We start from the raw sequence: 26,229 nt of genomic DNA on the forward strand, positions 1-26,229 counted from the left end.
TTTTTGGTGAGTTTTTATATTTGAAAGTGTGGTAATCATTGTTGAAAATGATATTATATGCTGATTAGAATACTCAAAGTGTCTAATGACTGACTTGAGTAAGCTTAAGTCCTCATTTTCCCTTCCTATAAAAAAAGGACACTTAATGAAATCATAAAGCAAACAGACTCATTTCAATTAAGCCAAAAAACAATGGAACAAAAAATAAAAATTAATGCGTATCTAAATTACAGAAATGCCATGAAAACATTTAAAATATGAATTACGGATATATCACATTGACTACACTTTATAATGAAAACATTATAATATAGAACCAAGGTACTTTGTTGACAGTAGGTGATACCTGAAAATTTTCATTAAAAAAATTGGGAAATGAATGTTCACAGTAGCTTTGTTATAGCCCCAACCGTAAAGTCTTTCAATGGGTGAAAGGCTAAACAAACTGTGGTACATCCAGATCATAGTATATTATAAGTTACAAACTACTGATACATGCAATTACTTGGAAACTTAAGGAAATTCTGCTAGTGAAAAAGCCAATCTCAACAGGATGCACACAGCAAGATTCAGTTTATGTAATACTTGTGAAATAATAATTACAAGATGATAGACATATCAGTGGTGGCCAGGGGTCAAGGACAGGGAGGGGATTTGAATGTGGCTACAAAGGGATAACAAAGGGAGTCCTGTGACGATACAGTTGAGGATCCTGATTGTGGTGACAGTAATGCAAGACTACAGAGTCACTATGGAAAATATTGAATAGTATAGAAGTTCATAAAAAAACTACAGAACTACTACCTGATCCAGCAGTTCCAATTCTGGGTACAGAGCCAGAGAAACTGAAATTAGGATCTGAAAGAGAGATCTGTACTCCCATATCTGTATTCCCAGGTTCACTGCAACATTATTTACAACAGCCAAGACAGACACGACCTAAATGCCCAATGATAGATGAATGCAGGGAAAATGTCATATATACATAGAATACTCTGGCCACCTGATGTGAAGAGCCAACTCATTGGAAAAGACCTTGATGCTGGGAAAGACTGAAGGCAGGAGGAGAAGGGGACAACAGAGGATGAGATGGTTGGATGGCATCACTGACTCAATAGACATGAGTTTGAGCAAGCTCCAACAGACGATGAAACCTGGCATGCTGCAGTTCATGGGGTCACAAAGAGTCAAATATGACTCAGCAACTGAACAACAACAGATATATATATATATATAATGGATTTGTCTTTGTTGTTTTTAGTCACGAAGTGGTGTCTGACTCTTTTGCAACTCCATGGAATAGAGCCTGCCAGGCTCCTCTGTCCATGGGATTTCCCATGCAAGAACATGGAGTAGGTTGCCATTTCCTTCTCCAACTGATCTTCCCGACCCAGGGATGGAAACTGCGTTTTCTGCATTGGCAGGTGGATTCTTTACCCCTGAGTCACCTGGGAAGCCCTATGAAGGATTATTCACCCTTTAAAAAGAACACAGTCCTGCCATTTGCAACAACATGGAAGACATTTTGCTAAGTGAGATACGTCAGACACAGAAGGACAAATGCTACATGATACCACAATTATATGTGGAAACTAAAATAGTCACACTCATTGAATCAGAGAGTAGATAGAATGGTTTTACCAAGGGGCTGGTGAGAGGGGGAACATGGAGGACTAGTCAAGAGGTACAAAATTTCAGTACTACAAGATGAATAAGTCACAGAGATCTACTGTACAGCATGGTGTCTACGTTCTCGGAAACTCAAAAATCTGGTAAGAGGACAGATCTTACATCAATAGCATTCTCATCACACACACATACAAATAACAATAGAGTGAGAGGAAATTTCACATGTTAACGGCACAGATTGTGGTGGTGCTTTCAAGGGTATACACTTATCTCCAAGCTTATTAAGTTGTATATACTAACTGTGTATAGATTTCTGTATGTCAATCATACCTCAGTAAAGTGATTTACAAAAACTGCATAGAGCTACACACACATCTTACAGGTAACAGGCTTTGAACACTGAAAGAATTATAGTATAATTCTAAATACTTTAATTGGGATGTTTTAATAATCAAAATATATATAAAGACTATTTTAATAATTAAAGACTAGAGAAAGAAATTTTAAAAAGACTACAAATGAGCTACATATAACATCAAGGAATGAAAAGGTAAACAGATGCTAAGAGAAAATTGGTTAAAAAAAAAAAGTCATGTCTGAGGATACAACTCAGAAAAATGAAAGAGAGAAACAGAGATGGAAAACTTGAAAGTTAAGAATCAAGGAGAACACAATGGGAAGACTGAACAAATGTCTGAAAGTGAAAGTAAAGTTACTCAGTTGTGTCTGACTCTTTGCGACCTCATATCCCTGAGATTCTCCAGGCAAAAATACTGGAGTGGGTTGACATTTCCTTTTCCAGAGGATCTTCCCAACATAGGGATCAAACCCAGGTCTCCCACACTGCAGGCAGACTCTTCACTGTCTGAGCCACGAGGGGCTCAAACATATATCTAATTATATGCTAAGATAATAAAGATTGAAAGGATAGAATAAGCTACATCATACAGATGCTAACCAAAAGAAATCTGTGAGTCAGATAATCGTTTTCAGACAAAAAGATAACATTCAGGATGAAGAGGATCATTCTGTAACAATAAAAGGAATAATTTGCCTTATATGTACCTATGAGCAAAGCCTCAAAATATTCAAAGCAAAACTTGATCAAATCAAACAAAAATCAACAAATTCAAAATAATAATGGAAGATTCAGCTCACATCTGTTAAGATAGAAAAAGCAGACTAGAAAGAAAATTAAATGTAGATTTGAAAGCATGATTAACAAACCTGACCTCAGAGATATACTTTACATACTTTGCAACCATTAAAAGCACATGCAGAATACATGAAAACTGACTGATGAGCCACAAAATCAGTCCTAACAAAAAAAAAAGCCAAAAACCTGAGTTCAAACAGTCTCTTCCAATAACAATTAAAATTGAGGGTAGGGGACTGTGTGGGTCACAATAAACTGTGGAAAATTCTGAAAGAGATGGCAATACCAGACCACCTGAGCTGCCTCTTGAGAAATCTGTATGCAGGTCAGGAAGCAACAATTAGAACTGGACATGGAACAACAGACTGGTTCCAAATAGGAAAAGGAGTATGTCAAGGCTGTATATTGTCACCCTGCTTATTTAACTTCTATGCAGAGTACATCATGAGAAACGCTGGGCTGGAAGAACCACAAGCTGGAATCGATTGCCAGGAGAAATATCAATAACCTCACATATGCAGATGATACCACCCTTATGGCAGAAAATGAAGAGGAACTAAAAAGCCTCTTGATGAAAGTGAAAGAGGAGAGTGAAAACGTTGGCTTAAAGCTCAACATTCAGAAAAAGAAGACTGGCATCTGGTCCCATCACTTCATGGGAAATAGATGGGGAAACAGTGCAAACAGTGTCAGACTTTATTTTGTTGGGCTCCAAAATCACTGCAGATGGTGATTGCAGCCATGAAATTAACAGACGCTTACTCCTTGGAAGGAAAGTTATGATCAACCTAGATAGCATATTCAAAAGCAGAGACATTACTTTGCCAAAAGAGGTCCATCTAGTCAAGGCTATGGTTTTTCCAGTGGTCATGTATGGATGTGAGAGTTGGACTGTGAAGAAAGCTGAGTGCCAAAGAATTGATGCTTTTGAACTGTGGTGTTGGAGAAGACTCTTGAGAGTCCCTTGGACTACAAGGAGATCCAACCAGTCCATTCTAAAGGAGATCAGCCCTGGGTGTTCTTTGGAAGGAATGATGCTAAAGCTGAAACTCCAGTACTTTGGCCACCTCATATGAAGAGTTGACTCATTGGAAAAGACTCTGATGCTGGGAGGGATTGGGGGCAGGAGGAGAAGGGGATGACAGAGAACGAGATGGCTGGATGGCATCACCGACTCAATGGACAAGAGTCTGGGTGAACTCCGAGAGTTGGTGATGGACAGGGAGGCCTGGCGTGCTGCAATTTATGGGGTCACAAAGAGTCGGACATGACTGAGCAACTGAACTGAACTGAGGGGATTTATTTTAAAAGCATGATTGGAAACTTAAAATCCTATTTATACACAACTCATGAGTCAAATAAAAAACCATACCAAACTTCAGAAAGTGTTTAGAACAGATAAATATAATCAGACTGTCAAAGAACAAATAAATGCTCATTTATACATAAACTGTTCTCTTTTAGAAAAGAGAAAAAACAGAAGCAACACTTTCCAACACATTTTGATCTCCAAACCAAACAAAGACAATATTAAAAATTAAAACCTATGCAATGGTATGCTGGTTCCAAAGAGCAACCAGTGTGGTTCTCTTCTCATCTTCACACTGAGTGGCGTTGTTAGCAGCTCATAATCTGCTATGGTAGGAGTAATTTATACTATAGAAACAAGCATCAGCTACAAGCCAGGGCTTTCTTCCTGAAGAGTAAGTTGTTAAATATTTACACTCATACACTAATTATATGGCAACCTCAATTATAAAAAAAGATTTTATGTCAAAATTAAATTTTAACAAACCTATTTTGGAACTTTTAAAAGAAATGAAATGTAAATTTATTTTAGAAATGCAAGAATAGTTCTGAAAGTGAAAGTGTTAGTTGCTCAATTGTGTCCAACTCTTTGCAATCCCATGGACTGCAGTCCACCAGGTTCCTCTATCCATGGGATTTTCCAGGCAAGAATACTGGATCCTACTTCCTACTCCAGGGGATCTTCCCGACCCAGGGATCGAACTCAGGTCTCCTGCATTGCAGGTGGTTTCTTTATCATCTGAGCCACCAGGAAAACCTATTTAGAAGAATAGTTGTAAATTTAAAAAAAAAATTAACATAAGTAACAAGGTAAAAGAGATGACTATATGATCTTCTCAAAAAAACAGGCATGACAGAAGCTACCAGCTAAGTTAGGAAAATAGGAGATACCCTTTGCTGGTAGCTTAGCTATAAGAAACTCCTGATAATGCAGGAGACACAGATTCTATCCTTGGGTCGGGAAGATCCCCTGGAAGAGGGCATAGCAACCCACTCCAGTATTCTTGCCTGGAGAATTCCACGGACAGAGGAGTCTGGCTGGCTATAGCCCCTGAGACTGCAAAGAGTCGGACATGACTGAAGCGACCTGGCACACACACACGCACCCTTAACACAATAAAAAGCATCTGCAAGTGGAAAAGAACTCCCCTGCCAAGGGAGAAGACTAGGGCTCAATTTCCAGGTTGGGAGGATTCCCTGGATAAGGAAATGGCAATCCACTTCAGTATCCTTACCTGGGAAAAGGAAACCCCACTAACAGAGGAGCCTGGTGGGCTATAGTCCACAGAATTGCAAAGAGTTGGACACAACTTGGCAACTAAACAGACAACAAAAATCTACAAACACCATGCTTAACAGTAAAATGTCAGCAATAATTCCTTAAAATCCGAAACAAAGCAAAGAAGTCCACTGTAGTCAAAAATGCATTGAAACAGCTGCTCAGCAGTTTACTGACAACGAATAAATATTACTCAGAAAGAAGAGCCAAATATGTTTATTCCCAGATGTAAAATATGTATAAGAGAATCTAATTATATCTACCAAGAAAATACAGCAACATCATATTGTAAGATGAATATAAAAAATTTAATTAACATTCCATACACCAGCAATAAGCATCAGAAAATGTTTTAAAATATATCATTTGGTGTGCCTGTATGCATTCACTTAAGCACTATTAAAAACCAAAAAAAAAAGTCACTTCAGTGATGTCCAACTAAGGACCATAGCCTGCCTGGCTCCTCTGTCCATGAGACTCTACAGACAGGAATACTGGAGTGGTTTGCCGTGCCCTTCTCCAGGGGATCTTCTCAACCCAGGATCGAACCCGTGTCTCTCAAGTCTCCTAAACTGGAGGCAAGTTCTTTACCACTAACGCCTCCTGGGAAGCTCAAACATAAAGGATTTAATAATTTACGGCATACCCTATGATATACACTATGCACCAAAAGGAGGATGTGGCTGTTTACCAAGCTGACTGATATGTAACTATCTCCAAGATATGTTAAAGGGAAAACAGCAAGTACAGAATATATAGGTTTTTTTTTAATATAATATTTTTAAAAATTATCTTTGTAAAACCAGAAGAGAAGGTGAATAAACATACATATTTGCTTGTATAGCATGTTCTTCAGTTCAGTTCAGTCGCTCAGTCGTGTCCGACTCTTTGCAACCCCATGAATCACAGCACGCCAGGCCTCCCTGTCCATCACCAACTCCCTGAGTTCACTCAGACTCACGTCCATTGAGTTAGTGATGCCATCCAGCCATCTCATCCTTTGTCGTCCCCTTCTCCTCATGCCCCCAATCCCTCCCAGCAACAGTCTTTTCCAATGAGTCAACTCTTCGCATGAGGTGGCCAAAGTACTGGAGTTTCAGCTTTAGCATCATTCCTTCCAAAGAAATCCCAGGGTTGATCTCCTTCAGAATGGACTGGTTGGATCTCCTTGCAGTCCAAGGGACTCTCAAGAGTCTTCTCCAACACCACAGTTCAAAAGCATCAATTCTTCAGCACTCAGCCTTCTTCACAGTCCAACTCTCACATCCATACATGACCACAGGAAAAACCATAGCCTTGACTAGACGGACCTTAGTCGGCAAAGTAATGTCTCTGCTTTTGAATATGCTATCTAGGTTGGTCATAACTTACCTTCCAAGGAGTAAGCGTCTTTTGATTTCATGGCTGCAGTCATCATCTGCAGTGATTCTGGAGCCCCAAAAAACAAAGTCTGACATTGTTTCTACTGTTTCCCCATCTATTTCCTATGAAGTGATGGGAGCAGATGCCATGATCTTAGTTTTCTGAATGTTGAGCTTTAAGCCAACTTTTTTACTCTCCTCTTTCACTTTCATCAAGAGGCTTTTTAGTTCCTCTTCACTTTCTGCCATAAGGGTGGTGTCATCTGCATATCTGAGGTTATTGATATTTCTCCTGGCAATCTTGATTCCAGCTTGTGTTTCTTCCAGTCCAGCGTTTCTCATGATGTACTCTGCATAGAAGTTAAATAAGCAGGGTGACAATATACAGCCTTGAGGTACTCCTTTTCCCATTTGAAGTCAGTCTGTTGTTCCATGTCCAGTTCTAACTGTTGCTTCCTGACCTGCATACAGATTTCTCAAGAGGCAGGTCAGGTGGTCTGGGATTCCCATCTCTTTCAGAATTTCCCACAGTTTATTGTGACCACACAGTCAAAGGCTTTGGCATAGTCAATAAAGCAGAAATAGATGTTTTTCTGAACTCTCTTGCTTTTTCCATGATCCAGCGGATGCTGGCCATTTGATCTCTGGTTCCTCTGCCTTTTCTAAAACCAGCTTGAACATCAGGAAGTTCACGGTTCACATATTGCTGAAGCCTGGCTTGGAGAATTTTGAGCATTACTTTACTAGCATGTGAGATGAGTGCAACTGTGCAGTAGTTTGAGCATTCTTTGGCATTGCCTTTCTTTGGGATTGGAATGAAAACTGACCTTTTCCAGTCCTGTGGCCACTGCTGAGTTTTCCATATTTGCTTGGCATATTGAGTGCAGCACTTTCACAGCATCATCTTTCAGGATTTGAAATAGCTCAACTGGAATGCTATCACCTCCACTAGCTTTCTTCGTAGCGATGCTTCCTAAGGCCCACTTGACTTCACATTCCAGGATGTCTGGCTCTAGATGAGTGATCACACCATCGTGATTATCTGGGTCATGAAGATCTTTTTTGTACAGTTCTTGTGTGTATTCTTGCCACCTCTTCTTAATATCTTCTGCTTCTGTTATGTCCATACCATTTCTGTCTTTTATCAAGCCCATCTTTGCATGAAATGTTCCCTTGGTATCTCTAATTTTCTTGAAGAGATCTCTAGTCTTTCCCATTCTGTTGTTTTCCTCTATTTCTTTGCACTGATCGCTGAAGAAGGCTTTCTTATCTCTTCTTGCTATTCTTTGGAACTCTGCATTCAGATGCTTGTATCTTTCTTTTTCTCCTTTGTGTTTTGCCTCTCGTCTTTTCACAGCTATTTGCAAGACCTCCCCAGACTGCCATTTTGCTTTTTTGCATTTCTTTTCCATGAGGATGGTCTTGATCCCTGTCTCCCTTACAGTGTCACGAACCTCAGTCCATAGTTCATCAGGCACTCTATCTATCAGATCTAGGCCCTTAAATCTATTTCTCACTTCCACTGTATAATCATAAGGGATCTGATTTAGGTCATACCTGAATGGTCTAGCGGTTTTCCCTACTTTCTTCAATTTAAGTCTGAATTTGGTAATAAATCAGCTGGATACATACAAAACTGGCTAGGATCAGGTCAGGAATAGAGGGGGGGCTTTCACTATATATCTTTTCACAGCTCTGAAATTCTGCACCATGTGAAAGCATTATTAAAAAGAGAATCTTTTGGAGAAGGAAATGGCAACCCACTCCAGTACTCTTGCCTGGAAAATCCCATGGATGAGCATGGTAGGCTACAGTCCATGCGGTCGCAAAAAGTTGGACACGACTGAGCGACTTCACTTTCACTTTTGACCAAAATAACTACATCCCTATGGAAGAGAAAGACAAGAGGCGTCTAAGTGTTTGAGTTTCTCCTGCCCTGTATCTTCCTCTTCTGAAGCCAACGCTATATCCAATGGAAAGAACATACGGAATTTGAGAATTAATGAAATCTTGGTTTATTTCTCCTTCTGTATACTCTATAATGCCCTGAGTAATGAGGGCACCCCACTCCAGTACTCTTGCCTGGAAAATCCCATGGACAGAGGAGCCTGGTAGGCTGCGGTCCATGGGGTTGCGAAGAGTCGGACACGACTGAGCTACTTCCCTTTCACTTTTCATTTTCATGCATTGGAGAAGGAAATGGCAACCTACTCCAGTGTTCTTGCCTGGAGAATCCCAGGGATGGAGGAGCCTGGTGGGCTGCCGTCTATGGGGTCACACAGAGCTGGACACAACTGAAGTGACATAGCAGCAGCAGCAGCAATGCCTTATTTGGGGCTTCCCTTGAGGCTCAGATAGTAAAGAATCTACCTGCAATGTGGAAGATGCGTGTTCAATCCCTGGGTTGGGAAGATCCCCTGGAGAAGGAATGGCAACCTGACCCAGTATTCTTGCATGGAGAATTCCAGGGACAGAAGAGTCTGGTGGGCTACAGTCCATGAGGTCACACACAATCAGACACAACTGAGAGACTAACACACACACATACACACACACACAAAGTAGTTTAAAAGTCAAGTGGGAGATTTGATTCATTACTGGTATACTGGCTGGGGCTAAACCATAAGACTCATGACCCGGGTCACAGAAAATTACCATAATGTCTTATTTATCATTTGTAAATTCTAAGGCAAAATGTTGTTAAGGACTTCAAACTTGTCACTGATTTGGTATCAATCAGTTATTAACTTTTTGTAAATTTCTAAATAAAAGCAAAATAAAAGCAGATCTACCCTGTGGGGCCTCCAGAACAGAAACCCAGAAGCATCTGCTTGGTATCCATGTGCTGATACATATGTGATTTTAAATAGAGTTCTTTAAGAAAAGAAAATGTTGAGGTTGCCGCTAGTGAAAATATATACTGTGGTGCTAAAATTCCACCTATAAACTATTCTCTTGTTTTTATTTCACTAGAGTTTGGGTTAGGATAATTTTGACATAAATGAAAGTCTATTGTTTAAACAGAATTTATAATACTCTATTGCTTCTAGCTAATACCCTATAATTACCATTCAGTGTGAGTTTTTTGGTACATATGTATCAATGCATAACAAATTTTTACATTTTATAAAGCCAAATAAAATACGTTTAAAAAAAAAAGAGAATTTTTAAAAAATACCATTTACAATGGCAACAAAAATAGAAGTTACCCAGGAATAAAACATCCACAAGACCTTAAAAGAAAAAGTTATTAATCAATAAATTTAATGTATTTGAAGTAAAAATCCAACAGTTTTTTCATGAAGCTTAAAAAAAATTCATTTTTAAAAGACAGCCTTCAGAATGGGAGAAAATAATAGCAAATGAAGCAACTGGCAAAGAATCTCAAAAATATACAAGCAACTCCTGCAGCTCAATTCCAGAAAAATAAATGACCCAATCAAAGAATGGGCCAAAGAACTAAATAGACATTTCTCCAAAGAAGACATACAGATGGCTAACAAACACATGAAAAGATGCTCAACATCACTCATTATCAGAGAAATGAAAATCAAAACCACAATGAGGTACCATTTCATGTCAGTCAGAATGGCTGCTATACAAAAGTCTACAAACAATAAATGCTGGAAAGGATGTGGAGAAAAGGGAACCCTCTTATACTGCTGGTGGGAATGCAAACTAGTACAGCCGCTATGGAGAACAGTGCGGAGATTCCTTAGAAAACTGGAAATAGACATGACCCAGCCAATCCCACTGCTGGGCATACACACCAAGGAAACCAGAATTGAAAGAGACACGTGTACCCCAATGTTCATCACAGCACTGTTAATAATAGCCAGGACATGGAAGCAACCTAGATGTCCATCAGCAGATGAATGGATAAGGAAGCTGTGGTACATATACATAATGGAGTATTACTCAGCCATTAAAAAGAATACATTTGAATCCATTCTAATGAGGTGGATAAAACTGGAGCCTATTATACAGACTGAAGTACGCCAGAAAGGAAAACACCAATACAGTATACTAACGCATATATATGGAATTTAGAAAGATGGTAATGATAACCCTGTATGCGAGACAGCAAAAGAGACACAGATGTATGGAACAGTCTTTTGGACTCTGTGGGAGAGGGTGAGGGTGGGAAGATTTTGGGAGAATGGCATTGAAACATATAATTATCATATGTGAAATAGATCACCAGTCCAGGTTCGATGCATGAAACAGGGTGCTCAGGGCTGGTGCACTGGGATGACCCAGAGTAATGGGATGGGTAGGGAGGTGGGAAGGGGGTTCAGGATGGGGAACACATGTACACCCGTGGTGGATTCATGTCAATGTATGGCAAAACCAATACAACATTGTAAAGTAATTAGCCTCCAATTAAAATAAATTCATTTATATATTAAAAAAAATATGAAAAAGCAAAGGGCTAAGAAAAGCCAAGACAACTATGAAAGAGAAGGTGACTGGCCTTCATCTTACTGTGGAACTATAATAAACCAACAGGCCTACAGAAAGAGTAAGAATGGTCAGAATTCTGCAGCAGTGTTTTGGGGAGGGGAGCAAAGTGGGTGGAGGAAGAGAGATGTCAAAGTTGATCCAGTCCAGGCAGTGTGGAGACAGTCAAATTCACTTAGGTAGGTGGTTACTGATGATAATGGTGATGCCAAATCCTTTTTAGAGGAAGATAAGAAAAAGTGACTCAAGATCCTGACATGCGATGGTTTAAGGTGGCTTTGAAACAAGCACAAGTACTGAAGAACACGAGTAAGTCATTTCTGACACCACCAACTTTGAAAGTCTATTGTTTCAAATCCCATTTTAATGATCATTTTATATTTACCTATTTATTAGAAATTACTTCTTTTTTTTTTTTTTGGCCTGATAGCAATTTTCTTAGTGTTCCACACTAACCAAGATGGTAGCCACGACTGCACATAACTCAATCGGGGGGTGTGGGGGGTCGGAGTGGGTCGGGGGAGGGTCCCTAAGTCAGGCCCCATTTATCTTCTGCTACTTTAGCTAATAATTCCTACTCAGAATTTATAGAGAAGATGAGAAATTCAATTAATTGAAAATTACTTTGACAAAGTGATAATGAATGTCAGAAATAAATCTTAGATTTCATAATTTCTATATGAACACACAAGATACAGTTCACTGACAAGTCAAAAACCTTACCCTTTTCAGGCATCTCTGGAGCTCTTGCTCTACTTCTGCCCATCCGGTCATTCCTAATCTCACTTCGAGACTCATTTCTGGAGTCATTCCTTATTTCAGTGCGAGAACTTTCTTCTCTCAGATGGTTTCTGCCATAACTTCGGGATTCTTCCTGATACGTGTCCTCCTTTCGATGAGCATCTCGACTTTCACGGTCCCTGTAGTCGTGGGCATCACGAGCAGACCGAGAATCCCTGGGGTCGCGGCTCTCTTTGTTATCTCTGCTATAATCTCTCATCTCCCTGGAGTCCCGAACATCTCTAGTGTCTCTTAGTTCCCTTCGGTCTCTCGCATCTCTGGTATCTCTCCGATCCCGCCCATCTCGAGGTTCTCGGTCATCCCGGTGGTCTCGAGAAGAGCTCTGATCCTGTTCATACTCTCGTTCTTCTCTTGTGTCCTTTTCTCTGTCCCTTTTACCTCTAGTCTCTGTAAACATAATTTTGGAAATACACTGTAATTCTTTTCACAAAATTGTAGGAAACTAGACAGTGTATTCAATACAGAGCTTTAAAATTTTTATTACAATGGTAATTCACGTTTTTTACAAAAATTAAAAGGAGAAAACATGGGCAAATAAGAAAATTAAACCTATCTGTAAGCTAAAATTCCAAACGTAATTTTATTAACACCTGGATTATTTGTCTTGATTGAACAAACTTTGAATATGATATTCTGGTATCAACATACCCATACACAAGATCTGAAACAAGTAAGCTGATCTCCTATCAATCCTATCAATGATGGCTTACTTTTAGAAATCACTTTTAGATTCAAAGGTACAACTGACTTTAACTCATCTCTACTAAGTATTAGGCCAGACTAGTTCACACATGACCTCCAATGTACTTAAGCACTTGAGAGTAACCTATAGTTAGTAAGCTGGCTGGCAAAGAGACACTGCTATTCACCCTTTCTCTCTCTCTCTTTCCTTTTTTTTTTTTAAGCTATTTAATGGACTCATACTCCCATCTCTAAAGCTTTTTCTACTTAAAGCGCTTTCTAACGTTTCATGGGAAAACTTTAAAAAACAACTTCAGTTTTAAAAAAGCTGGAATGAATCTCAATAGTTATTTAATTCAAACTCGTCACTGTATACATGAAGGAACAGAGGTCAAGAGCGTAAGTGGTTTAGTCAGCCCCATACATCATGGAAATTTGCAAAGATTAGAAACTATTCTTTAGAGAGGTCTAGAGAAACATAAATTGATTACACCATAAATCTGAAATGAACTGAAAGAATTAACAAGAGATCCTCAAAGAACAACCCCTATACTTTTTTTTATCAGATTCCTTCATAAATTACTCTTATACTCTGGAACAACCACAAGATCTGATGCTATTTTAGCAATTTTATAGTAGCCTAGGACCTATGGCTAGGTCCATAGACTTTCCCCATCTAGTATCCACAAGATCCTCATCAATAACTTATCTCCTCTGCCTATGTCCATAAATGCCATCTAAGGATAGAAGCACTAAGCAAGAATCTGACAATGTCTCAATTTTTTTTTGACTACATTTATGACTTCAAGTCCTCCTCCAATACCAAGTGTGCCTAGAAATTTGATCACTTAGCACTAGGTTCTTCTTTTATGATGCCCCCAGCTGTCTTTACAAAGACACCCAGTTACAGTACTTGCTCTTTACCTACCTCCCCATTCTTTCACTAAAATTATTATTTCAAAAAATGACTTTCAGAAGATTAAAGAAACACCCTCCTTACAAAGAATCAAAAAGTGTATGGTTTATTATTAAAAGGATTCATAGAACATAAAACTCCCTTACCACAAAAAAAAGCATTCTTATAAGAATCAACTACATACTAAATTTCCCTTTCATTAGGGTTACTGTGTTTAATAAATAGTATTTTGAAATAATAGAGAGTTTTCATTCAATAAGTAGTCACTAAAAATATACCATATTCCCAGTCAACCCTAGTTGTTGATAGGTGTAAGAGCATTTCCCCCACTTACCAATGTTTTATATATACTGCTATGCTGATATGGTTCCAAAATCATGTATACAATGAATAATTCTCTAAAATATATGCTCTGTCTAGTCCTATCTATGCATCCATCATTTCTAGAAAAAAATAATTATTTCTTGCACTATTGACTGGAGGAGAATAAGTTCAACATGTTTCATAGGAGACTGCTATGTGATACAGAGACTTTAAAAGTGCACATTAAATAGAAATGCTGTTGCAAGTAAGCATGTATTTCCTGAGTATTTTTATGTTAAAAAAACTAACTTAGACGAATTTAGGAAAAAGGCTTGCTAAGTTAAATAAACAAGAAGCTTAGACAAGAATTAAGAAAGAGATGAGAGTGATTCAATTGTACTGCTTCAACTGTACTACTTCAATCTCAGCTTGAAGACAGAATAGCAAATTCAAAGTTAATGTAATGCTCAGGAATCTAAAAACTGTCTCGTTTACTTCTTTGTTGAGTTAGACCTGGAAAACTGATCACTTCGTTCCCACGGACCTTCTGAACATTCCCCCAGCCCACACCTCTTTGTTAAGTCTTCTCTGATATGTTCCAACTCTGCTCCCTAGTTTGTTGCTTCTCTTTTAACCTCTTCTGTTGTTTTTAAAGAATTAACTACGCAATTAGACTGATACTCTTAAGAATCATATAGCTCCAAATTTCTAGAACTTGAGAATACTCAAGCAAAACAATGTATCAAAAGAAAGCAACAACTTAATATACATATAAATGCCCAATTACATATATCTAGTAGCTTACATTTCCATGTCCTTAAGCACCTCCTACTGCCCTAAAGAGCTCTGATTCATGTGTTACAGAAAATGTAGTATAACACAATTCTCTTCTATCCCTTATTCTAACAATAAATCTGAACGGCCGATTTTTTAATAAAGAAAATATCCACTTACATAAAAGAACTCTAAAAAACCCACAACACTGCCGAGTATTTACCTTCCCTCCTTTCATGACGCCGATCGTGAGACTGTGAAGCTCGCTCATGCTCATGCCTCCCCTTCTCTCTCACTGGAGAGCGATGTCTTGGAGGGCTTTGCTTTCTCTGAGGAGAAGCCAGAGAATGTGAAGGATAGGGAGAAGCAGAGCGGCGTAAAGGTGGAGTTATTGTCCTCTGATAAGATGGTGAAGGAGTTCTTTTTCGGCGAGGAGAAGGAGAATGTCTTTGAATCGACGATCCTGACTGTGAGGAAGATGAGTGATGTCTAGAAGATATTGGAGAATGATGTTGTCCTGCTGGGGAAGTGGACCTGTAAAGAGAAAAAACAATAAAAAACTGGGTTCAAGAGCCTTCACTTCCCACCAAACGAAAGTATTTTAAAACAACAACAAAACCCTGAATATAAAAGTTAAAGCTAAAAGTGTGAATAATAATTTTAATTCAAAATGATTTAAAATCATTAACAGGTTGATTTTTAAGTCAGTTTGAAGCAACAATTCTAGATGAGACACATACTGACCTCCTGAGCTCTGGCTCCAAGACACCCTTCCTTTTTCCAGGTAACATTCTCCCTGATCACAAACAGTTCTTATTATCACATAAAGTATGGAATTCACTCTTAACCAGAGATGATCTCTGACAGTGTGAATGGGTACTTAGAGGATGGAATCCACAAAGAATTAAAGAGAAAACATACTAGTGAGATCTAGACAGATATTACTGGCTGTGAGAATGCTGATAATTCAGGGTTGTGGGAGAAGTGAAAAGCTATCACCAGCTATACCAAACGTAAAGTTTGACTGCCTGGGCTGACATGCAGGATGGGGAAAGAACACTAGGGTTAAGGAAAGGACATACTGCCTATACTGTCTTTATCTTAAATAACCTACCTTTCACTCTCGGGCAGTACAAACTGAGATTTAGTTCATAAGCTTTGGTTTAACTAAGGCTTCCTCTACTCCCTTCAAATCATCTTGCTTGACTGCTGCGAGAGAAGCAACTTAAAAACACATGAAGCGTATCTGAATCACTCCTATGATCTGTTAGGTCCTGGGCTCTGTCTACAATGAATATGCAAAAGCTAAGTGTGACGGAGAGCTAGAATACATGCACTTGCAAGTTAACTGAAAAGAAACAGGACGAACATTTAAAAAAACAGCATTCCAGACATCACATACTGAGATACATATTTCTCAAAGCAATCATTTCAAGGTTACATGGTTGTTAAAAAAAATTATGAGTTCCTGTCAACGTATTATGGAATTACCTTCAGTACCTATGAGGAGTATTTTTTAACTTCTGCAATGCTGACAAAGTTATTAAACCAAGATTTCTCAATCTTGCAACTACTGGCATTTTGTATGCAGTACTTCTTTGTGCTGGGGGCTGTTCTGTACATTGGAGGATGTTGAGAGGATGCCTGGCCTCTACCCATGAGAAGCCAGTACCACCTAACTCCCACCCCAATTCATACCAGTAAAAATTACTTCATATAGCTCCAAATGTCTCCAGGGAGGTAAAATCAAGCCTTCTGGGGAATCCTTGCCCTAAACTATGTTGTTTATAAATGATGCCTTAGTAGAACTTTTATCAATAAAAGGTTTAAATCTATGAAATACATGTTGCTGAGCCAGGTTAAGTGGTCTAATACGTTGGAAAGGATTTTGTAAAATAACGAGTTGAACAAACAGAAACACTTTTTGGATAATAGTTGACAGTAAAACAATAAAAATCATTAAATATCAGCTAACTAGAATACCACACTTATCTAAACATTCTAGCTATTTATGATTACAAAACTTTCATACTTTTAATAAAAACTGTTATGCTTTCATCATATACAAAAAATAAGACATAAACCACCAGAGTTAAACTGACTCTAAACTGGAATATATTTACTAACAGATATGAGCAGAAATGCTCAATGGGTCTGAGCCAAATCTGGAAAACCACTTATGACCAAAGGCTACTCATATACTAAGCAGAAAAATTATTGCAGGACTGAGAAATTTTCATTCTAATTTGACTACTGTTTGGTGCTTTCCAAATTCAATTTCGTTAGGTTCTGATCAATTTGGAAACACCTAAATTGAAAAAATAAACAATGTGGCTCTCTACTGAACTAACATTTTGGCTAGCTTTGAGTTTATTTCTGAGATAAACTCAAAATTGTTTCAGGAATGTCTGCAACTCCTTTTGGTGACTTGTTCACAAAACTTAAACAGTTCACAATACTGTCTTTTAAAAATCACATTACAGTCTAATCACATCTCTATACAAATTTGGTGTCTACTGCTGCTGTTGTTCAGGTGTTAGGTCACGTCTCTTTGTGACCCAATGAACTACAGCATGCCCGGCTCCTTGGTCCTCCATTCTCTTCCTGAATTTATTCAAATTAATGTTCACTGAGCTGGTAATGCTGTCTAACCATCTCATCCTCTCTTGCTTCTTTCTCTTTTGCCTTCTATCTTTTCCACCATCAAGGTCTTTTCCAGTGAGTCAGCTCTTCACATCAGGCGGCCAAAGTATTGGAGCTTCAGCTTCAACATCAGTCCTTCCAATGAATATTCAGAGTGAATTTCCTTTAGGTTTGATCTCCATGCAGTCCAAGGGACTCTAAACAGTCTGCTCCAGCACCACAATTCAAAAGCAACAATTCTTCCACACTCAGCATTGTTTATGGTCCAACTTTCACTTCCGAACGTGACTATCTGAAAAACCATAGCTTTGACAACACAGACCTCTGTTGGCAAAGTGATGTCTATTTTAATACACTGTCTAGGCTGGTCATAGCATTCCTTCAAAGGAGCAAGCATCTTTTAATGTGATGGTTGCAGTCTCCATTAACAGTGATTTCGGAACTCAAGAAAATCTGTCACTGCTTACACTTTTTTCCCTTCTAACTATCATGAAGTAATGGGAATGGATGCCATGATCTTAGTTTTTGGAATGTTGAGTTTCACTCCAGCTTTTCTACTCTCCTCTTTCACTCTCATCAAGAGACTCTTTAGTTCCTCTTCACTTTCTGCCATTAGAGTGCATCTGTAAATCTGTAAATCTGAGCTTATTGATATTTTTCCCAGCGATCTTGCGTCCAGCTTGTGATTCATCTAGCCCAGCATTTCACATGATGTACTCTGCATATAAATTAAATAAGCAGGGTGACAGTATACAGCTTTGTCATATTTCTTTCCCAATTTTGAACCAATCAGCTGTTCCATGTCCAGTTCTAACTGCTGCTTCTTGACCCACATCCAGGTTTCTCAGGAGGCAGGTAAGGTGGTCTGATATTCCCATCTTTTTAGGAATTTTCCAATTTGTTGTGATCCACACAAAAATGGAAGAAAAACTTCAGTTCAAGCTTAGATAATCAAGCTATCATATTAAGGACAGAACCCCAATGTGTTGTCAAGTTATATCTTCAGCATTTTAACCATATCTTTTTACTTATCCTTTCGGGCAGAGAGAGGGGAGTTTGTTGATTAAATCATCTATTATCAAATGAATGTTTGTGTCCCCTCCCCCTTCTACTTCAAATTTATATGTTTGAGGCCTTAATCTCCAATGTGACGCTATTTGGAGGCAGGGCCTTTGGGAATAATTAAGTTTAAATGAAGTCCTGAGGGTGAGGCTCCCATAAGGAGATAGTGTCCACATAAGAGGACAAAGAGACTACAGAGTTCTCTCTCCCCTGTAAGTGAGGACACAGTGAGAAGACAGCCATCTACAAACCAGGAAGAAGGCCTTTACCAGGCACCAAATCTGCTAGCACCTTGACTTTGGACTACCCAGAAACCAGGTCTGCGGGAAATAAATGCCTGTTGTTTAAGTTACCCAGTCTATGATATGTAAAAATCACAGCATTTTTACATTTTCTTCTGTTACTTTTTTTTTTTAAGTCTGAAGACTGAAAAATAGTGAAAAGAGAGAGAAGATCTATTACCAAAACCAGATGAGTCAAATTATGGATATAAGCCTAATTGCTCCCACACCTATGTTCACTCTGCATATATAAAAGAGGTGACTCTAGGTTAGAAAACTGTCTTGAAATCTGACCAAAACTGTTAGCAATTAGGCTTCTAGAATATTGCAGGGATGTAGTAAAATACATTTCACAGTAACTAGTATACTCTAGTGCCTGAAGAACTATGGATGGAGGTTCATGCCATTGTACAGGAGGCAGTGATCAAGACTATCCCCAAGAAAAAGAAATGCAAAAAGGCAAAACGGTTGTCTGAAGAGGCCTTACAAATAGCTGAGAAATGAAGAGAAGCTAAAGGCAAAGGAGGAAAGGAAAGCCATACCCATTTGAATGCAGAGCTCCAAAGAAAGCAAAGAGAGATAACAAAGTCTCCCTCAGCGATCAATGCAAAGAAATAGAGGAAAATAAAATGGGAAAGACTAGAGATCCCTTCAAGAAAAGTAGAGATACCAAGGGAACATTTCATGCAAAGATGGGCTCGATAAAGGACAGAAATGGTATGGACATAACAGAAGCAGAAGATATAAAGAGGTGGCAAGAATACTCAGAAAAACTATACGAAAAAAAGATCTTCAAGACCCAGATAACCAATGATGGCGTGATCACTCACTCAGAGCCAGACATCCCGGAACGTGAAGTCAAGTGGGCCTTAGGAAGTATCGCTACGAACAAAGCTAGTGGAGGTGATAGAATTCCAGTTGAGCTATTTCAAATCCTAAAATATGATGATGTGAAAGTGCTGCATTCAGTATGTCAGCAAATTTGGAAAACTCAGCAGTGGCCACAGGACTGGAAAAGGTCAGTTTTCATTCCAATCCCAAAGAAAGGCAATGCCAAAGAATGCTCAAACTACTGCACAATTACACTCATCTCACAGGCTAGTAAAGTAATGCTCAAAATTCTCCAAGCCAGGCTTCAGCAATATGTGAACCGTGAACTTCCTGATGTTCAAGCTGGTTTTAGAAAAGGCAGAGGAACCAGAGATCAAATGGCCAACATCCACTGGATCATGGAAAAAGCAAGAGAGTTCCAGAAAAACATCTATTTCTGCTTTATTGACTATGCCAAAGCCTTTGACTATGTGGATCATAATAAACTGTGGAAAATTCTGAAAGAGATGGGAATCCCAGACCACCTGACCTGTCTCTTGAGAAACCTATATGCAGGTCAGGAAGCAACAATTAGAACTGGACATGGAACAACAGACTGGTTCCAAATAGGAAAAGGAGTACGTCAAGGCTGTATATTGTCACCCTGCTTATTTAACTTATAAGCAGAGTACATCATGAGAAATGTGGGGCTGGATGAAGTACAAGCTGGAATCAAGACTGCAGGAAGAAATATCAACAACCTCAGATATGCAGAAGAAACCACCCTTATGGCAGAAAGTGAAGAAGAACTAAAGAGCCTCTTGATGAAAGTGAAAGAGGAGAGTGAAAAAGTTGACTTAAAACTCAACATTCAGAAAACTAAGAGCATGGGACCTGGTCCCATCACTTCATGGCAAATAGATGGGGAAACAATGGAAACAGTGTCAGACTTTATTTTCTTGGGCTCCAAAATCACTGCAAATGGTGACTGCAGCCATGAAATTAAAAGACGCTTGCTCCCTGGAAGAAAAGCTACGACCAACCTAGACAGCATACTAAAAAGCAGAGACATTACTCTGTCAACAAAGGTCCATCTAGTCAAAGGTACAGTTTTTCCAGTAGTCACGTATGGATGTGAGAGTTGGACTATAAAGAAAGCTGAGCACCAAAGAATTGATGCTTTTGAATTGTGGTGTTGGAGAAAACTCTTAAAAGTCCCTTGCACTGCTTGGAGATACAACCAGTTCATCCTAAAAGAAATCAGTCCCAAATAATCATTGGAAGGATTAATGCTGAAGCTGAAACTCCAATACTTTGGCCATCTGATGTGAAGAACTGACTCACTGGAAAAGACACTGATGCTGGGAAAGACTGAAGGCAGGAGGAGAAGGGGATGACGGATGATGAAATGGCTGGATGGCATCATGTACTGGATGGACATGAGTTTGAGCAAGCAAGTTGGTGATGGACAGGGAGGCCTGGCGTGCTGCATTCCATGGGGTCTCAAAGAGTTGAACATGATTGAGCGACTGAATCAAACTGAACTGAGTACACTCTAAACTGAATGATTTCCTATCAGAAGGGAAAAAAGAGGTGACATTTGACACTGAAATAAAGAACAAAGGAAAGCTGACTGCACAAATAGAAGCCTCGGTATCTTAAAACAGAAAACTGTAGACGGTCAGCAAGTGCACTGCGATTTATAAAACACAAGGAAAGCTAATCTTTAGCTTGAGTTGATGCCATTCAAAAGCTTTTTAATGCTGCTATAATTACGACACAACATGGAATGAGAATATTCAGGGTATACTTGAAGAAAAGATGTGAAAATTTATGCAATTTAAAATGAAAGTTCCTTTCATTTGAGATGCAAGTAATTCCACCTACAAACTGATATGTTTACTCCAGACTTCCGTAAAAATTGTAACACCCATTTTTCTCAATAAATGGTTTCTATTTCTCAAATACGAAAATGTGCTTATATAATGTAACTGAGAGTCAATTCTTAGGTAAGTTGATAAGAAGTCCAGGGTCCCTGAGGAGGAGGAGAAAAGGACACATGTTTTTTTCATTAAGCCCAGAGCTGATGATTACACAACAAAACAACTCAGCTTAAACTCTGTACTAAGGATTATATAACAACAATGCATCACCGATTCTATAGACAGGAGTTTGAGCAAGCTCGGGAACTGGTAATGGACAGGGAAGCCTGGCGTGCTACTGTCCGTGGAATCCCAGAGTCAGACAAGACTGAGTGACTGAACTGAACTGAACTGAACTGAACGTACTTGCTTGAGGACATGATTCTCCTTCTTAAGAACCTTCTGACTAATCCTGTCATCTTAAAATGTATATTGTGGGAGTGGGTCTTATAAAATCTTTTTATTGTTAGTTCTAATCCCATTATTTTAAAATGTATATTATGGGAGTGGGCCTTTACAACCTTGAGACATTCTTTTGACTTACTGTAATAACCAATTACAAAAGTATATAGCTCCCTTTGCTAAGACTAGCAGGCGGCATTGTCTATCCCCCTCTGATGTCTGTGTCAGAAGCTTTCTCTGTCCCTTTTTCACTTTAACAAAACTCTGCTACACAAAAGCTCTTGAGTGATCAAGCCTGGTCCCTGATCCCAAAGCTAAATCTTCTTCGGAGATCACACATCTAACAGTGGTCACTGTAAGCTATCATAGCCAAAATTCATAATTCAACCTTTAAAATCATCATGCAAAAAACACACTTAAAAAACACTAAATGAACTATGGACACTATCAAAATCAACTCTCCTTTCAGTGGTAAAATAGAACACAAAATGGTACACATTTCACATAGAAATATTTAGGCTTTATTGTTTACATAAGAAACTTATTTTAAAAAGTTAAGTCACTACTAGGTATAAAATAAGCTACAAGAATTTATTGTACAGCACAGGGAATATAGCCAATATTTTATAATAGCTCTAAATGGACTCTATATAAACAGGGGCTTCCCTGGTGGCTCAGATGGTAAGGAATCTGCCTGCAAAGTGGGAGGCCTCGGTTTGATCCCTGACTTGGGAAAATCCCCTGGAGAAGGAAATGGCAACCCACTCCACTATTCTTGCCTGGAAAATTCCATGAACAGAGAAGTCTTCTTTATTAATAAGTTTCAGGTGTACAACATAGTGATTCAATATTTTTGTAGAGTATGTACCTAGTCGCTCAGTTGCATCTGACTCTTTGCAACCCCATGGACTATAATCTGCCAGGCTCCTCTGTCCAAGTACTAATAACTGTGGTTCAATTTCATTTTTGTATTTATGTAGAAATGAATTATTCCAAAAACCTCAATTAAAGAATAAAGAAGAATGTTAAGACTTATTATCAGCACATCCTTCAGCCATATTCAAGCCCAGAATTATGTGCCATTTAAATAAAGTGATTTTTCAGAATCTGGTTCAAGACACTTACATGACTAGAGTGAACTAAAAACTGTACCCATCACTGTGATCAAAAGTCAGAAGAAACCAATATCCAGCATCCCTGGCACATGAAGAGACTGTTTCCAAGCTCCTGGAAGGAACTTGGAACTTCCTTTCCTACTGCAAGGAAATCCACCCAGTCCATCCTAAAGGAGATCAGTCCTGAGTGTTCATTGGAAGGACTGATGTTGAAGCTGAAACTCCAATACTTTGGCCACCTGAAAAGACCCTGATACTGGGAAAGACTGAGGGGAGGCGGAGAAGAGGACGACAGAGGATGAGATGGTTGGATTGCATCACCGACTCAATGGACATGAGTTTCGGTAGCCTCCGGGAGTTGGTGATGTACAGGGAGGCCTGGCGTGCTGCGGTTCATGGGGTTGGAAAGTCAGACACAACTGAGTGACTAAACTGAACTGAACTGAAGAGTAAAAGAGCTGGTAGTTAAAATTCAATAAAGCCCAGAAACAAAGCACACCAGCATAACACAAATTTAGGACAATTGGCTCCTATCTTCTACTTGGAACATCAAGTTAAAGTTATCCCTTTCTCCTGAAATAGGATGGGCTGGTGAAGATTGAGGATCAGCCCCTGCCAAGCAACAGCAAGCAATCCAGGCTTGGGGGAGAAAGAGGTAAAGCATGGTTTTCAAGTCTCTAGACCAACTACTCAGACTCACAATGTTTTCAGCTCAGGCCAACAAACTGTATGTCAAATTAGGGAGATTCTTGAAATCCCTGCCACTATCTCGGAAGTTCTATCCAATGACAGGTCATTTAACTGTCAGCAAAAAAAAAAAAAAAAAAAAAATACCAGCAGACAGCATTGAACCACAGCCAGCAATAGATTTCGATAGTGTGGCTGGTTATCTGTTATTTCATTAATCTCACTACATACAACACAGTCCACATATCTTCTGGATTGAATTTTGGGCCTCTATATGCTATTTTATGATTGGACAAATCATTAAATAGGGCTAAATTTTGCAACTACTTACTGCTACTGAAAACCTCCCTGAAAAACAATTTTCTTCTTACTCTCTAAACATGATAGACAAAGGGTTGAGAGCACAATTTTTCAGAACATAAATACCACTCTAGATTTTGGAGGCAAAATACAAGCTTCTCTTTTGGTTCAACAAATTTTCTCAATATCACGCCTAAAAGAGAGCCCAAGCCTTGATCAACTGGACTAAATACAAAAGATTTCACCCCCCCAACACAATTATTTTGATATTTATAAAATAATTTCATTTTAACACAAGGCTACCACCAATAGGGGCTTTCAAGTGGTGCAGTTGTAAAAAATTTGCCTGCCAATGCAGGAGACACAGAAGACACAGGTCCAAACTCTGGGTCGGGAAGATCCCCTGAAGAAGGAAATGGCAACTCACTCCAGTGTTTGTGGCTGAAAATCCCATGGACACAAGAGCCTGGCAGGCTACAGTCCATGGAATTACAAGAGTCAGCTGCAACTTAGTGACTAAACAATTATGAATGTAGCATATAATTCTGTTCAGCTATATTTATCCCTAGCCTAAATTATAACGCACCTAAAAATACTGTTTTAAAATCAATCCTAAAAACAACCGAATGATCTCTGTTCATCTCCAAGGCAAACCATTCAATATCACAGAAATCCAAGTCTATGCCCCAACCAGTAACGCTGAAGAAGCTGAAGTTGAAAGGTTCTATGAAGACCTACAAGATCTTTTAGAACTAACACCCAAAAAAGATGTCCTTTCCATTATAGGGGACTGGAATGTAAAAGTAGGAAGTCAAGAAACACCTGGAATAACAGGCAAATTTGGTCTTGGAATGCAGAATGAAGCAGGGCAAAGACTAATAGAGTTTTGACAAGAAAATGCACTGGTCATAGCAAACACCCTCTTCCAACAACACAAGATAAGACTCTACACATGGACATCACCAGACGGTCTACACCGAAATCAGATTGATTATATTCTCTGCAGCCAAAGACGGAGAAGCTCTATACAGTCAACAAAAACAAGACCAGGAGCTGACTGTGGCTCAGACCATGAAGTCCTTATTACCAAATTCAGACTTAAATTGAAGAAAGTAGGGAAAACCGCTAGACCATTCATGTATGACCTAAATCAAATCCATTATGATTATACAGTGGAACTGAGAAATAGATTTAAGAGCCTAGATCTGATAGATAGAGTGCCTGATGAACTATGAAATGAGGTTCGTGACACTGTACTGGAGACAGGAATCAAGACCATCCCCACGAAAAAGAAAAAAGCAAAATGGCTGTCTGGGGAGGTCTTACAAATAGCTGTGAAAAGAAGAGAGGCAAAAAGCAAAGGAGAAAAGGAAAGATATAAGCATCTGAATGCAGAGTTCCAGAGAATAGCAAGAAAAGGTAAGAAAGCCTTCTTCAGCGATCAATGCAAAGAAATAGAGGAAAAGAACAGAATGGGAAAGACTAGAGATTACTTCAAGAAAATCAGAGATACCAAGGGAACATTTCATGCAAAGATGGGCTCGATAAAGGACAGAAATGGTATGGACCTAACAGAAGCAGAAGATATTAAGAAGAGGTGGCAAGAATACACACAAGAACTGTACAAAAAAGATCTTCACGACCCAGATAATCATGATGGTGTGATCACTCACCTAGAGCCAGACATCCTGGAATGTGAAGTCAAGTGGGCCTTAGGAAGCATCGCTACGAACAAAGCTAGTGGAGGTGATGGAATTCCAGTTGAGCTATTTCAAATCCTAAGAGGTGATGCTGTGAAAGTCCTGCACTCAATATACCAGCAAATTTGGAAAACTCAGCAGTGGCCACAGGACTGGAAAAGGTCAGTTTTCATTCAATCCCAAAGAAAAGTAATGCCAGAGAATGCTCAAACTACTGCACAATTACACTCATCTCACATGCTAGTAAAGTGATGCTCAAAATTCTCCAAGCCAGGCTTCAGCAATATGTGAACCGTGAACTTCCTGATGTTCAAGCTGATTTTAGAAATGGCAGAGGAACCAGAGTTCAAATTGCCAATATCCGCTGGATCATCGAAAAAGCTAGAGAGTTCCAGAAAAACATCTATTTCTGCTTTACTGACTATGCCACAGCCTTTGACTATGTGGATCATAATAAACTGTGGAAAATTCTGAAAGAGATGGGAATCCCAGACCACCTGACCTGCCTCTTGAGAAATCTGTATGCAGGTCAGGAAGCAACAGTTAGAACTGGACATGGAACAACAGACTGGTTCCAAATAGGAAAAGGAGTACCTCAAGGCTGTATATTGTCACCCTGCTTATTTAACTTATATGCA

The 26,229-nt window shown here is 39.0% G+C and overlaps 1 protein-coding gene across 5 annotated transcripts in view; it reads right to left on the reverse strand.

Moving 5' to 3' along the window:
• ZC3H13 (zinc finger CCCH-type containing 13) overlaps nucleotides 1–26,229 on the reverse strand; it is a 98,586-nt gene that overhangs the window by 22,166 nt on the left and 50,191 nt on the right. For all 5 annotated transcript variants that reach the window (XM_069601290.1, XM_069601288.1, XM_069601289.1 and 2 more), the window contains exons 9-10: nucleotides 14,893–15,203; nucleotides 11,918–12,382 (exon numbers count right to left, since the gene is read on the reverse strand). In XM_069601290.1, coding sequence (XP_069457391.1) covers nucleotides 11,918–12,382; nucleotides 14,893–15,203 — 776 coding nt within the window. The remainder of the gene's footprint in view (nucleotides 1–11,917; nucleotides 12,383–14,892; nucleotides 15,204–26,229) is intronic.

Source organism: Ovis canadensis, chromosome 10 (assembly GCF_042477335.2).
Source record: "Ovis canadensis isolate MfBH-ARS-UI-01 breed Bighorn chromosome 10, ARS-UI_OviCan_v2, whole genome shotgun sequence".
Classification (NCBI taxonomy): domain Eukaryota; kingdom Metazoa; phylum Chordata; class Mammalia; order Artiodactyla; family Bovidae; genus Ovis; species Ovis canadensis.